Genomic DNA, 12,110 nt, shown 5'->3' with positions numbered 1-12,110 from the left:
CTCTACACATGGACATCACCAGACAGTCAATACTGAAATTAGATTACATTCTTTGTAGCCAAAGATGGAGAAGCTCTACACAGTCAGCAAAAACAAGACTGGGAGCTGACTGTGGCTCAGATCATGAATTCCTTATTGCAAAATTCAGACCTAAATTGAAGGAAATAGGGAAAACCACTAGACCATTCAGGAATGACCTAATCAAATCCCTTACGATCATACAGTGATAGTGACAAATAGATTCAAGGGATTAGATCTGATAGAGTGCCTGAAGAACTATGGACAGAGGTTTGTGACATTGTACAGGACCATTCCCAAGAAAAAGAAATGCAAAAAGGCAAAATGGTTGTCTCAGGAGGCCTTACAAATAGCTGAGAAAAGAAGAGAAGTGAAAAGCAAAGGAGAAAAGAAAAGATAGACCCATTTGAATGCAGAGTTCCAAAGAATAACAAGGACAGATAAGAAAGCCTTTCTCAGTGATCAGTGCAAAGACATAGAGGAAAACAACAGAATGGGAAAGACTAGAGATCTCTTCAAGAAAATTAGAGATACCAAGGGAACATTTCATGCAAAGATGGCACAATAAAGGATAGAAATGGTACGGAGCTAACAGAAGCAGAAGATATTAAGAAGAGGTACCAAGAATACACAGAAGAACTGTACAAAAAAGACCTTAATGACCCAGATAACTACGACGGTGTGATCACTTACCTAGAGCCAGACATCCTGGAATGTGAGGTCAAGTGGGCCTTAGGAAGCATCACTACAAAAAAACCTAGTGGAGGTGATGGAATTCCAGTTGAGCTATTTCAAATCCTAAGAGATGATGCTGTGAAAGTGCTACACTCAATATGCCAGCAAATTTGGAAAACTCAGCAGTGGCCACAGGACTGGAAAAGGTCACTTTTCATTCCAGTGCTAAAGAACATTCAAACTACCGCACAAGTGCACTCATCTCACATACTAGCAAAGTAATGCTCAAAATTCTCCAAGCTAGGCTTAAACAGTACATGAACCATTAACTTCCAGATGTTCAAGCTGGATTTAGAAAAGGCAGATGAACCAGAGATCAAATTGCCAACATCCATTGGATCACAGAAAAAGCAAGAGAATTCCAGAAAAACATCTATTTCTGCTTTATTGACTATGCCAAAGCCTTTGTGTGGATCACAACAAACTGTGGAATATTCTTCAAGAGATGGGAATACCAGACCACCTTACCTGCCTCCTGAGAAATCTGTACGCAGGTCAAGAAGCAATAGTTAGAACCAGACATGGAACAATGGGCTGGTTCCTAATTGGGAAAGGAGTATGTGAAGACAGTATATTGTCACCCAGCTTATTTAACTTACATGCAGAGTGAATCATGAGAAATGCTGGCCTGGATGAAGCACAAGCTGGAATCAAGATTGCTGGGAGAAATATCCAATATCAACAACACTCCTCCAACTGGGTGCTTAAAAGGAGGAGTAAGTCTTATGGCATGTATATTTTATCAAAAGACACTTTTAAGAAGAAAACAATCAGACAATCTGGATCTAGACCCAGTTCCAGATCTCTTTACCATAGTGTTGTTGTTCAGTCTCTGAGTTGTGTCCGACTCTTTGCAGCATGCCCGGCTTCCCTGTCCTTCACCATCTCCCCGAATTTGTTCAAACTCATGTCAGTGATGCCATCCAACCATCTCATCCTCTGTCGCCCCCTTCTCTTGATTTCAATCTTCCCCAGCATCAGGGTCTTTTCCAGTGAGTTAGCTCTTCACATCAGGTGGCCAAAGTATTGGAGCATCAGCTTCAGCATCAGTCCTTCCAATGAACATTCAGGACTGATTTCCTTTAGGATTGACTGGTTTGATCTCCCTGCTATTGTAGTATAAACTCGGTTAAAGCATGAACCCGAGGTCTAGGCTTCGGTTTCCTCACCTCTGTGAGACCACTGAAGGATAGTCGGGGGAAAGTAAGGACACCAGGGAGAGAAGGATCAGTTTGGAAGTGTGAATGCCTGGACTGATTTAAAACTCAGCCCAGGGTTACTCTGCTTAGTTCATTTTTTATTTATTTATTTTTTGGCTGCACTGTGTGGCAGTTAGGATCTTAGTTTCCTGACCAGGGACTGAACCCAGGCCTTCTGCAGTGGAATCATGGAGTCCTAAGCACTGGACCACCAGGGAATACTCTGCTTACTTTAGATATCTGAGTGTGGGTCTATGGAGTCAGAGAAAAGACATAAACTTGGCCTTGATGAACAGCCCAGAATGCAGTCCCCAGGGTGATGATGTGTGGTCTTTAGTTCCCGAGAGAAGGTCAAGTTCAAAATGGTGCTACCAAGTGGTGCCAACCTAAATTGATGTGACTATGACCTTGTCTCTCTTCAAATATCTCTTAAATGCAACTTGGCACCTGCATCACACTCAAACTGTCCTAGCAACACTGCAGAGACCACCATCAGTCTTTTTGCATAAGTTGCATATTAAGAGACATTTTAAATAGAAAATACAAAACCCACGCAAACACTTGGCCACAGCTATACTTCTGCTGTACTCATACTGGCAGAATGTAATCAGACGTTCAGAGTCCAACAGGGTTATTGGTCTTGCAAGCTGCTGAATGTTGTCAACAAAGCTAACAGGGCCCCACTCACATGACTCTGAGATCTCCTGCTGATATACAACCACAATCATCAGATTCATCCAAGCGCTCTTGGTAGGACGGGTCAGTCTCCACCAAAGCCTGGACACAGAGATTTCTCTATAGGGAGCTCATACTGAACACCACCTCCCAGCCATTCACACCAGCCAGTTTCCCATCCACTTCCTCTATAACGGGGACTTAGACAACGGTTTCTCTTCCTGTTTAGTGATGTGGGACCAGATATCAAATTTAGGAGCTGCTCAGAGTCTAGTCAAAGCTATGGTTTTTCCCATAGTCATGTATGGATGTGAGAGTTGGACCATAAAAGAAACCTGAGGGTTGAAGAATGGATGTTTTCAGACTGTGGTGCTGGAGAAGACTCTTGAGAGTCCCTTGGACAGAAAGGAGATCAAACCAGTCAATCCTAAAGGAAATCAACCTGAATGTTCATTGGAAGGACTGATGGCTGAAGCTGAAGCTCTAATAATTTGGCCACCTGAGGAGGAGAGCCAGCTCATTGGAAAAGACCCTGATGTTGGAAAAGACTGATGGCAGGAGAAGAAGGGGGCAACAGAGGATGAGATAGTTGGATGGCATCATCAATGCAATGGACATGAGTTTGAGCAAACACCGGGAAATAGTGAAGGTCAGGAAAGCCTGGCACATTGAAGTCCATGGGGTCACAAAGAGTCGGACAGGACTGAGCGACTGAACAACAGGGTGGAATTCAAGGTTTTTCATGCTCTGGTCCTGTCTCCTTTCAGTCTCATATCCTGCTATTCCCCACCCGATATCCTTAGCAGCATCTAACTCTTGCTGTTTCTCTCCTTGGCCATGCTTGCTGAGACAGGTGCTTTTTGGCACAGTCATGACCACTGTGAGAAGCAGGGCATTTTGACAGAGTCAACAGTGCTAACATTTAAAAGTGTCAAGTAATAGAATAAAAGATGCCCCTCATCTCACCATGATTAGAGCAGGTTTTCACTTTCTACTTTATTAATTTCCAGACTGAGACTTGAACAAACCTGTTTGACTTACACAACCACATCCCCATTCCTCCTCCTTTCCACACAATTATGGGGCACTTTCTAATTGGAAAAGATAATGATCTTTTAGAAGTCTTTCAGAACTGGGTTGATGTGGCTGGTCCCTTGGGCTGCCTCCTGGGTCTCCATTTCCTGTCCCTTCCTCTTCGGGAACCGCAGTGTCATCATCCCTTCTCCAGCAGGCTCCAGGAGGTACCCTGCTCCCTCCACCCCTGCTCAAGGACTAGTCAGGAATCCTTACTGAAGCCAACTGGGACAGGGCACTAGCACCCATAAGAGGCTGTTACTGGTTCAACAGTGAACTTAAGTTTAAAACTGGTCCCACCAGTCTAAAGGGGGAATTCATGTTGCATGGCTTAGGGGGAAGAGGAGGGAGAGCTTTTTTTCTGTCTACTGGGAATTATGAAGAGTCAAAGAGGAGGTATCTGTCTTATTCCTCAAAGGAATATTAAATGTAATGTATATTACTGTAGGGACTTCCCAGGTGGCACTAGTGGTCAAGGACCCACCTGCCAATGCATGAGATGTTAAAGATGCGGGTTTGATTCCTGGGTTGGGAAGATCCCTGGAGGAGAACATGGCAATCCACTCCAGTATCCCTGCCTGGATAATCCCATGGACAGAGGAACCTGGCGGGCTACAGTCCATGGGGTCGTAGAGTCGGACACGAATGAAGAGACTTAGCACGAACACACACATATTACCGTTAAATTGCCTGTTAAAACTTAACCATGGGTTATCTGTACAATCTGGAGTTCAAAGAGGAGACATCACGCCGTCGTTCATGTAACCTCTCGCCTTCCTCTAATACAGCTCAGTAATAAAAAGACAAATAACCCAGTTAAAAATTGGGTGGAGAATGTGAATAGACATTTCACATGCAGGTGAAGAGCTACACCTTGATTGTAGATTAAGGGGTTTTTTCCTGCCTGATACAGGCAGGGCTGGGACGGTGGGGTGACACAGGGGCTGAAGAGACTGGCAGGAGCCAAGTCATGCTCCTGGGATGAACTGAGTCGGCAAACGTCTAAGGACAGAAACAGCAGGAAAGAAAGGCCCCATGATCAGCAAGACTACTGAGACACAAGGGTTCTGCACAAGCCACATGTGCATTTATTATCTATGCTCTTTTCATGTACGTTTATACCTCTTTGTCCCACAAAAAAATCTGAGGCACTTCCAAGCATATACAGATTAGAAACACATGAGTAAAAACCATAACTAGAAAAAGGGCTCTGTGCCTGTTATCTTACTGGACTCTGATGACCACTCCATTGCACACATGATGTTATCTGCTCCCCACAGCTGAGAAAATAGGGACTCCGAGGTTCAATGTCTGGGTCGGGAAGATCCCCTGGAGGAGGGCATGACAACCCATTCCAGTATTCTTGCCTGGAAAATCCCATGGACAGAGAAGCCTGGAGGGCTGCAATGGTCCAAGGGGTCACAAGGAGTCGGACACGACTGAAGCAACTTAGCAGGCACGCACATCAAACAATTAAGTCACTTGCCCAAGGTCTCACTGTAACTGAGTGGCATTTAGATTTGAAACCAGGTCAAAGTTGAAGCTCTCTGCTCTCTGCATCACACTACCTATAACTTCTGGCTTCTTCTTTGTGGACACTTTCTACCCAGGTTGGAGCAGAGTCACCAGGAGCCTGCACTCTGAAACCACACTGCTGGGTCCAAGCCCTGACTCAAGCACTCAGGTAACCTTAGACAGGTTATTTAATCTTGCTGTACCTACATATCCTCAGCTATCAGGTAGGGATAATAACAATAGCTTTATCTCCAGGACTATAATCAGGGTCAAATGAACTTATATTGCAAAATCATTTTTAGAAGAGCTCCACAGTATATGCACTTCCCAGGTGATGCAGCGGTAAAGAATCCACCTGGTAACGCGGGATGCACAAGAGACGTGGGTTCAATCTATGGGTTAGGAGGATCCCCTGGAAAAGGAAATGGCAACCCACTCCAGCATTCTCACTTGGAAAATTCCATGGACAGAGGAGCCCGGTGAGCTACAATCCATCAGATCACAAAGAGTTACAGATATGACTAAGCGTGTGCGCGTGCGTGCACATACACACACACAATATACTAGATTAACTAAACTAGCTAACTAAACTAAACAACATGCGAAATGCTGGGCTGGATGAAGCTCAAGCTGAAATCAAGATTGCCAGGAGAAATATCAATAACCTCAGATATGCAGATGACAGCACCCTTTTGGCAGAAAGCGAAGAGGAACTAAAGGGCCTCTTGATGAAGGTGAAAAGAGAACAGTGAAAAAGCTGGCTTAAAACTCAACATTCACAAAAACGAAGATCATGGATCCAGTCCCATCATTTCACAGCAAATAAGACAGGAAACAATGGAAACAGTGCCAGACTTTATTTTCTTGGGCTCCAAAATCACTGCAGATGGTGACTGCAGCCATAAAATTAAAAGATGCTTGTCCTTGGAAGAAAAGCTATGACCAACCTAGACAGCATATTAAAAAACCAGAGACATTACTTTGCCAGTAAAGGTTGGCATAGTCAAAGTTATGGTCTTTCCAGTAGTCATGTATAGATGTGAAAGGTGGGCCATAAAGAAAGCTGAGTGCCAAAGAATTGATGCTTTTGAACTGTGGTGTTGGAGAAGACTCTTGAGAGTTCCTTGAACTGCATGGAGATCCAACCAGTCGATCCTAAAGGAAATCAGTCCTGAATATTCATTGAAAGGACTGATGCTGAAGCTGATGCTCCAATATTTTGGCTACCTGATGAGAAGAACTGACTCACTGGAAAAGACCCTGATGCTGGGAAAGATTGAAGGCAAGGGGAGAAGGGGATGACAGAGGATGAGATGGTTGGATGGCATCACTGACTCGATGGACATGAATTTGAGCAAGTTCTGGGAGTTGATGATGGACAGGGAAGCCTGGCATGCTGCAGACCTTAGGGTCACAAAGAGATGGACACGGCTGAGTGACTGAACTGAAACTAAGTGTGAACTTGGGCCAGCAGCTTAACCTCTCAGGGCTTCATCTGTATGATGCAGAGAACACTGCATGACAATTAAATATAATTTAATTTACAAAGATAATATATGTAAAGCACCGATATGTGTCAGTCATCATTAATACCATGATACTTTACTAAAAATCATCTCATCTTTTGTCCAGGGCTGAACATTATCAGATAATTTGCAACTCCATCAGTGGAATTAGCATTTAATATGTCAATTGATTTTAAAAAATAAATACACATTGAAGGAAAAATCCTGAAATACAATGTGAAATCATTAAAACAAAAAAATTAAACACAGAAATGACACACAATAGGAAAAGAATTTCTTCCTGATCTGCTTTAAGAACATGTACATTGACAGCATCACAGCATATTAACTTCACGAACCTCCAGGCCATAGGCCAACCAATCCATGATCTGTTAGAACTGGGCCACACAGCCAGAGGTGAGCAGCTGGCAAGCAAACAAAGTTTCATTTCTATTTACAGACGCTCCCCACTGCTCGCCTTACTGCTTGAGCTCCGCCTCTGTCAGATCAGCAATGATATTATAAATGTAATATGCTTGAATCATCCCAAAACTATCCCCATTCCCACCCCAGTCCATGGAAAAACTGTCTTCCACAAAACCCATCCCTAGTGCTCAAAAAGTTGAGGACCACTGCCCTATAGGATCAAATAGAACTCATGTTACCCCATGACTTCAGTGAATGAAGGAAGAACAAGGAGGGTGAGGTGGGTGCTTTGAAGTGCAAAGGTTAAGTGATTTCCCTTCTGCTTATAACTTTCATGAACATTTACTTATAACACTTTAAAGATGATATTACTATTTAAGTATACACTTGGAAATATTTTAATTTAAACCACACTGATGGAATAGCTAACCTTTATGCGATCAGGATCCATGAAAGGCATTCTTTTCATGTCACATTCTTCAGTAGTATGATTTAACTTGAGGATATAAAAAAGGATCCACACTCCAAATACAAGCAGTGTACACCTAGAAAAAAAATTAATGAGGCACAATGACACTGTCATGAAATAATCAAGAGAGAACACGTGAAATAACTGAAAACCTAATCCAAATTGAGTTTGTCTGACATGCAGCAAGAAAGTACAGCCTTTAAGATGACCTCGTAGGGTGGCATTTCTTATTTTCCTAACAAGATAAATGAGTCACTTATGACTGTCTTTGTTATAAACAAGAAAAAGTTTTCTTCTGCAAAGGCACCACAGTAAAATCTGAATCACAATAAATATTACTGGACTTCAAAAACAGCTAATAAATTTTGAGCTACAGAACCTCATCTTTAATCATTTGCTACTTTAAAATAGCCCTTCAAATTCTGTAAGATTCCACTTACATGAGATGCACCTAGTCAAAATGTATTACAGAGACAGAACCTAGAATGTTGGTTGCCGGGGGCTAGAGGAAGCGGAGGATGGGGTAGTGTTTAATGGGTACAAAGGATCAAGCTTTTCAAGATGAAAAGAGTTCTGGAGGTGGATGGTGTGATGTTGTATAACAGTGTGAATGTACTTAATGCTGATGAAACTGTACACTTAGAAATGGTTAGGACAGTAAATCTAAGATATTTTACCATAATTTAAAAAAACTGGGAGAAAATACTGTGAGCTCTTCCATAAAAAAAGAAAACAAAATAAACAATCTACTTATTAGTCTTCTAAAAAATTATACCCAGAAATGAGACAGAATGAACTAAGACAGTACCACTAGTCACCTTGAAGACTACCTGTGAAAACAATTTTTAAAACTCTGATAAATTTTTTTTAAAAGCCTAATAAATTAAAACTATTCTACAGTTAAATACACACACACACACACACACACACACACACACTGGGAGAAAAGAACTGAGTTTAGTCCTGGTTCTGGAAATCTCATTCTTTTTGGCCAGGCCATGAGGCTTATGAGATTTTAGTTTCCCAGCCAGGGACTGAACTTGGGGCCAGGCAGTGAAATGCCAAGTACTAACTGCTGGACTGCCAGGGAATTCCTAAGAAATCTCGTTTTACTAAGCTCCCCAAGGGTTACTGACAAAGTAAAGGTTAAAAAAATTTAAATCAAGTTTAAGAAGCACTCCTTTAAATAATTTGTGTTATTGAAAAAACAAAGTGAAGGAATAACCTTAAGGGGAAAATAATCTATTTTTTAAAGAAAGGGACAGTTTAAAAAATACAGCATCTAGAATAGTATATTGTACACAGTAGATGCGAAATATTTCCTAGTATCTGAGGATTATGACACAAGAAAGTATCACTAGGAAGTGGGAGGTGATATATGTATAATTATGGCTGATTTGCACTATTGTTTTTTTTTCATTTATTTTTATTGGTTGGAGGCTAATTACTTTACAATATTGTAGTGGTTTTTGCCATACATTGACATGAATTAGCCATGGATTTACATGTGTTCCCCATCCCAATCCCCCCTCCCCTCCCTCCCCACCCCATCCCTCTGGGTCTTCCCAGTACTCAGCCATTAAAACGAATTCATTTGAATCAGTTCTAATGAGATGGATGAAACTGGAGCCCATTAGACAGAGGGAAGTAAGCCAGGAAGATAAAGACCAATACAGTATACTAACGCATATATATGGAATTTAGAAAGATGGTAACGATAACCCTATATGCAAAACAGAAAAAGAGACACAGATGTACAGAACAGACTTTTGGACTCTGTGGGGGAAGGCAAGGGTGGGATGTTTCGAGAGAACAGCATCGAAACATGTGTATTATCTAGGGTGAAACAGATCACCAGCCCAGGTTGGATGCATGAGACAAGTGCTCAGGGCTGGTGCACTGATTTGCACTATTGTATGGCAGAAACCAACACGACATTGTAAAGCAATTTCCCTCCAATTTAAAAACAAATTTACAAAAAGACTTCTTGATTCACATTTCAACAGAGTCCACCATGAAACCTGAACAAGTATCTCAATTCTTCTGTGGGATCAAATACGGAAGTGAGTGGGATGCAACCATTTGTATAAAAGTGAGTGGGATGCACTCATTTGGGTAAAAATAGGTAAGTGAGTAGGATGCACCCATTTGTGTAAAAATGGGTAAGTGAGTGGGATACAACCATTTGTGTAAAGAACTGAAGGTGTGGGGAGGGAAATACACACATAAGAGTATTTGTTACACACACAAGACTGGTAATACTAGTCATCTTTAAGTGGAAAGAGGACGTGTGGGGAGCAGAGATGATGAGTATCTTTAATCTGTTTTGAATCTTGTGAAGGCAGTTACTACCTATTCCTTTCTTCAGCCCTCAGTAAAGGTATTATATTCAGTGTATTAATAATTCCTTTATTTTGATTAGAAAAGAAAAAAGGGGGGAATTTCCTGGCAGCCCAATGGTTAGGACTTCAAGCTTCCAATGCAGGGGATCAGGGGAACTAAGATCCCGTAAGTCATGCAGCATGGACGAAAAAAAAAAAAAGAGGAAGGAAGAAAAGATTAGTAGCAGGTTCAGTGTTTACAGCACTGATTTTGCTGCACTGTAATTCCTGACTGTGAGTCTGTCCCATCCACACTGTATGGAGTTGGGGTCCTGGGTCTATATCCCACTTGGCCGGTACCCCGCACAGGGCCAGGCATGTGGAAGCCTTGATGATTACTGGTTGATGATAAAAGGAGATGTTTATTAATATACACTTTCTTTTCTACCCATGTCCTTCCCAAATTAGTAAAATGAGGTGAGAGACTAGATTTCAGGGTTGGATTTCTAACCAGAGACATGAAAAAAAAGGGTAATTTACCACCTGGTTTTGCTGGTACCAAATAAAACCGAAAAGATCACCCCTTTAACAATTCTTTCTCTTATTAATGACTTCCCAGGTGGCTCAGTGGTAAAGAATCTTCCTGTAGGCAGGAGCCCCGGGTTCAATTCCTGGGTTGGGAAGATCCCCTGGAAAAGGGAATGGCAACCCACTCTTGCCAGGAAAATCCCAAGGACAGAGGAGTCTAGAGGGCTACAGTCCATGGGTTTCCAAAGAGTCAGATACATGAATGAACACATATGCTCACACTCACACTTCTTATTAGGATGGAAGGGTGATCTGGGTGGAATACTTCTCATGCGTTTTAGTGTTGAATGTTAAATGTTATTCAAATGCCTGCAGGGCATTTTAATTAACCGCATTTTTAGACTCATTGGAAATAGCGAAGGGGAAGCCCTCTTTTGTTGGACAGCAGTGGGAAGGGCTGTGACCTGGAAGTTGCAGGGCCTGGCGGCCCCCTAGGCCAGCACTGCACTGCCACCAAGCATGACCTGATGCAGGCAGCTGGGGCACATGTGCTCTGAATCCCGACTCAGACATGCCTTTAAATGACTGTGACCAAGTGTAACCAAGGGGCTCTCACTGAATTTTTCTCCCAGTTCTGCCCAAATCAGAGGCCTCTTGTGGCCCGAGGGCCCCGTCTTACTTGAGGATGTCTTTTAGCAACAAGTTGGGTCTTCGCATCTTGTTCTGAGCTCTGGTGTACCATTGCAGGGAGGGCCGTGAGCAATCGCCTCTCAGCTTCACGCGGCTGTGGTCACTTGGCATTGCTATGAGAGAGGAGAGGGAGGAGGAAGGGAAGAGGCAAGTAAGTTTGGTAGATGAAACTTTTAAAGAAACCTTTTTCGCAGGGGTGGGGTTGGGAGGCACATTGTGTGGCTTGCAGAATCTTAGTTCCCTGACCAGGGATTGAACCTGGGGCCTCAGCAGTGAAAGCACAGAGTCCTAACCACTGGACCACCAGGAATTCCCTAAGAAGCCTTGATGTTGCACAGCCGTACCGTGTAATACTACTCAGCCAGAAAGAGGAGTGATGGATTGATAGACACAGTAACCGGATGAATCTCCACCTGAGCCAATACTAAAAGGTTACACACTGTAGGATTCGATTTACATAATGTTCTTGAGATGACAAAATTACAGAAATGTAAACGGATTAGTAGTGGTCAGGAGTAAGGGAAGGAATGATGGAAGTGGCTGTGGAAAGGCAACATGAGGACTCCATGTGGGGATGGGAATATTCTGTTTCTTGATTGTATGCCTGTCGATATCCCAGCTTCAATAATCTACAGTTTTGCTCCCATTAGGGGGAGGGGCTTCCCAGATGGTTCTCTGGTAAAGAATACTCCTGCCAGTGCAGGGGATGCAGGAGACTTGGGCTTGATTCCTGGATCGGGAAGATCTCCAGGAGTAGCAAGTGGCAACACACTCCAATCCATTCTTGCTTGGGAAATCCCATGGACAGAGGAGCCTGGAGGGCTACAGTCCATAGGGTCACAAATAACTGGACAAAACTGAGCACACACAGACACACACCACTGGGGAGAAAAGGAGTAATCTGTGTTATATCTTACAACTGCCTGTGACTCTACAACTATCCAAAAATTAAGTC

The 12,110-nt window shown here is 42.8% G+C and overlaps 1 protein-coding gene and 1 non-coding gene across 5 annotated transcripts in view; both read right to left on the bottom strand.

The window, feature by feature from the left end:
• Positions 1-12,110, bottom strand: part of ST3GAL5 (ST3 beta-galactoside alpha-2,3-sialyltransferase 5) — a 73,273-nt gene that overhangs the window by 32,876 nt on the left and 28,287 nt on the right. For 2 of the 4 annotated variants that reach the window (XM_020889448.2, XM_070479479.1), the window contains exons 2-3: positions 11,145-11,268; positions 7,578-7,692 (exon numbers count right to left, since the gene is read on the bottom strand). In XM_020889448.2, the coding sequence (XP_020745107.1) occupies positions 7,578-7,692; positions 11,145-11,268 (239 nt within the window). Of the gene's footprint in view, positions 1-7,577; positions 7,693-11,144; positions 11,269-12,110 lie in introns of those variants that run through there. The other 2 variants (XM_070479487.1, XM_070479490.1) reach the window with 2 other exon arrangements.
• TRNAE-UUC (transfer RNA glutamic acid (anticodon UUC)) lies at positions 11,393-11,465 on the bottom strand. Its single transcript has one exon. It is a non-coding gene; the product is annotated as a tRNA-Glu (tRNA).

This window comes from Odocoileus virginianus, chromosome 2 (genome assembly GCF_023699985.2).
Source record: "Odocoileus virginianus isolate 20LAN1187 ecotype Illinois chromosome 2, Ovbor_1.2, whole genome shotgun sequence".
Lineage (NCBI taxonomy): Eukaryota > Metazoa > Chordata > Mammalia > Artiodactyla > Cervidae > Odocoileus > Odocoileus virginianus.
Note: the sequence above shows the minus strand (reverse complement) of the source record. Positions and strands in the feature narration are given on the sequence as shown.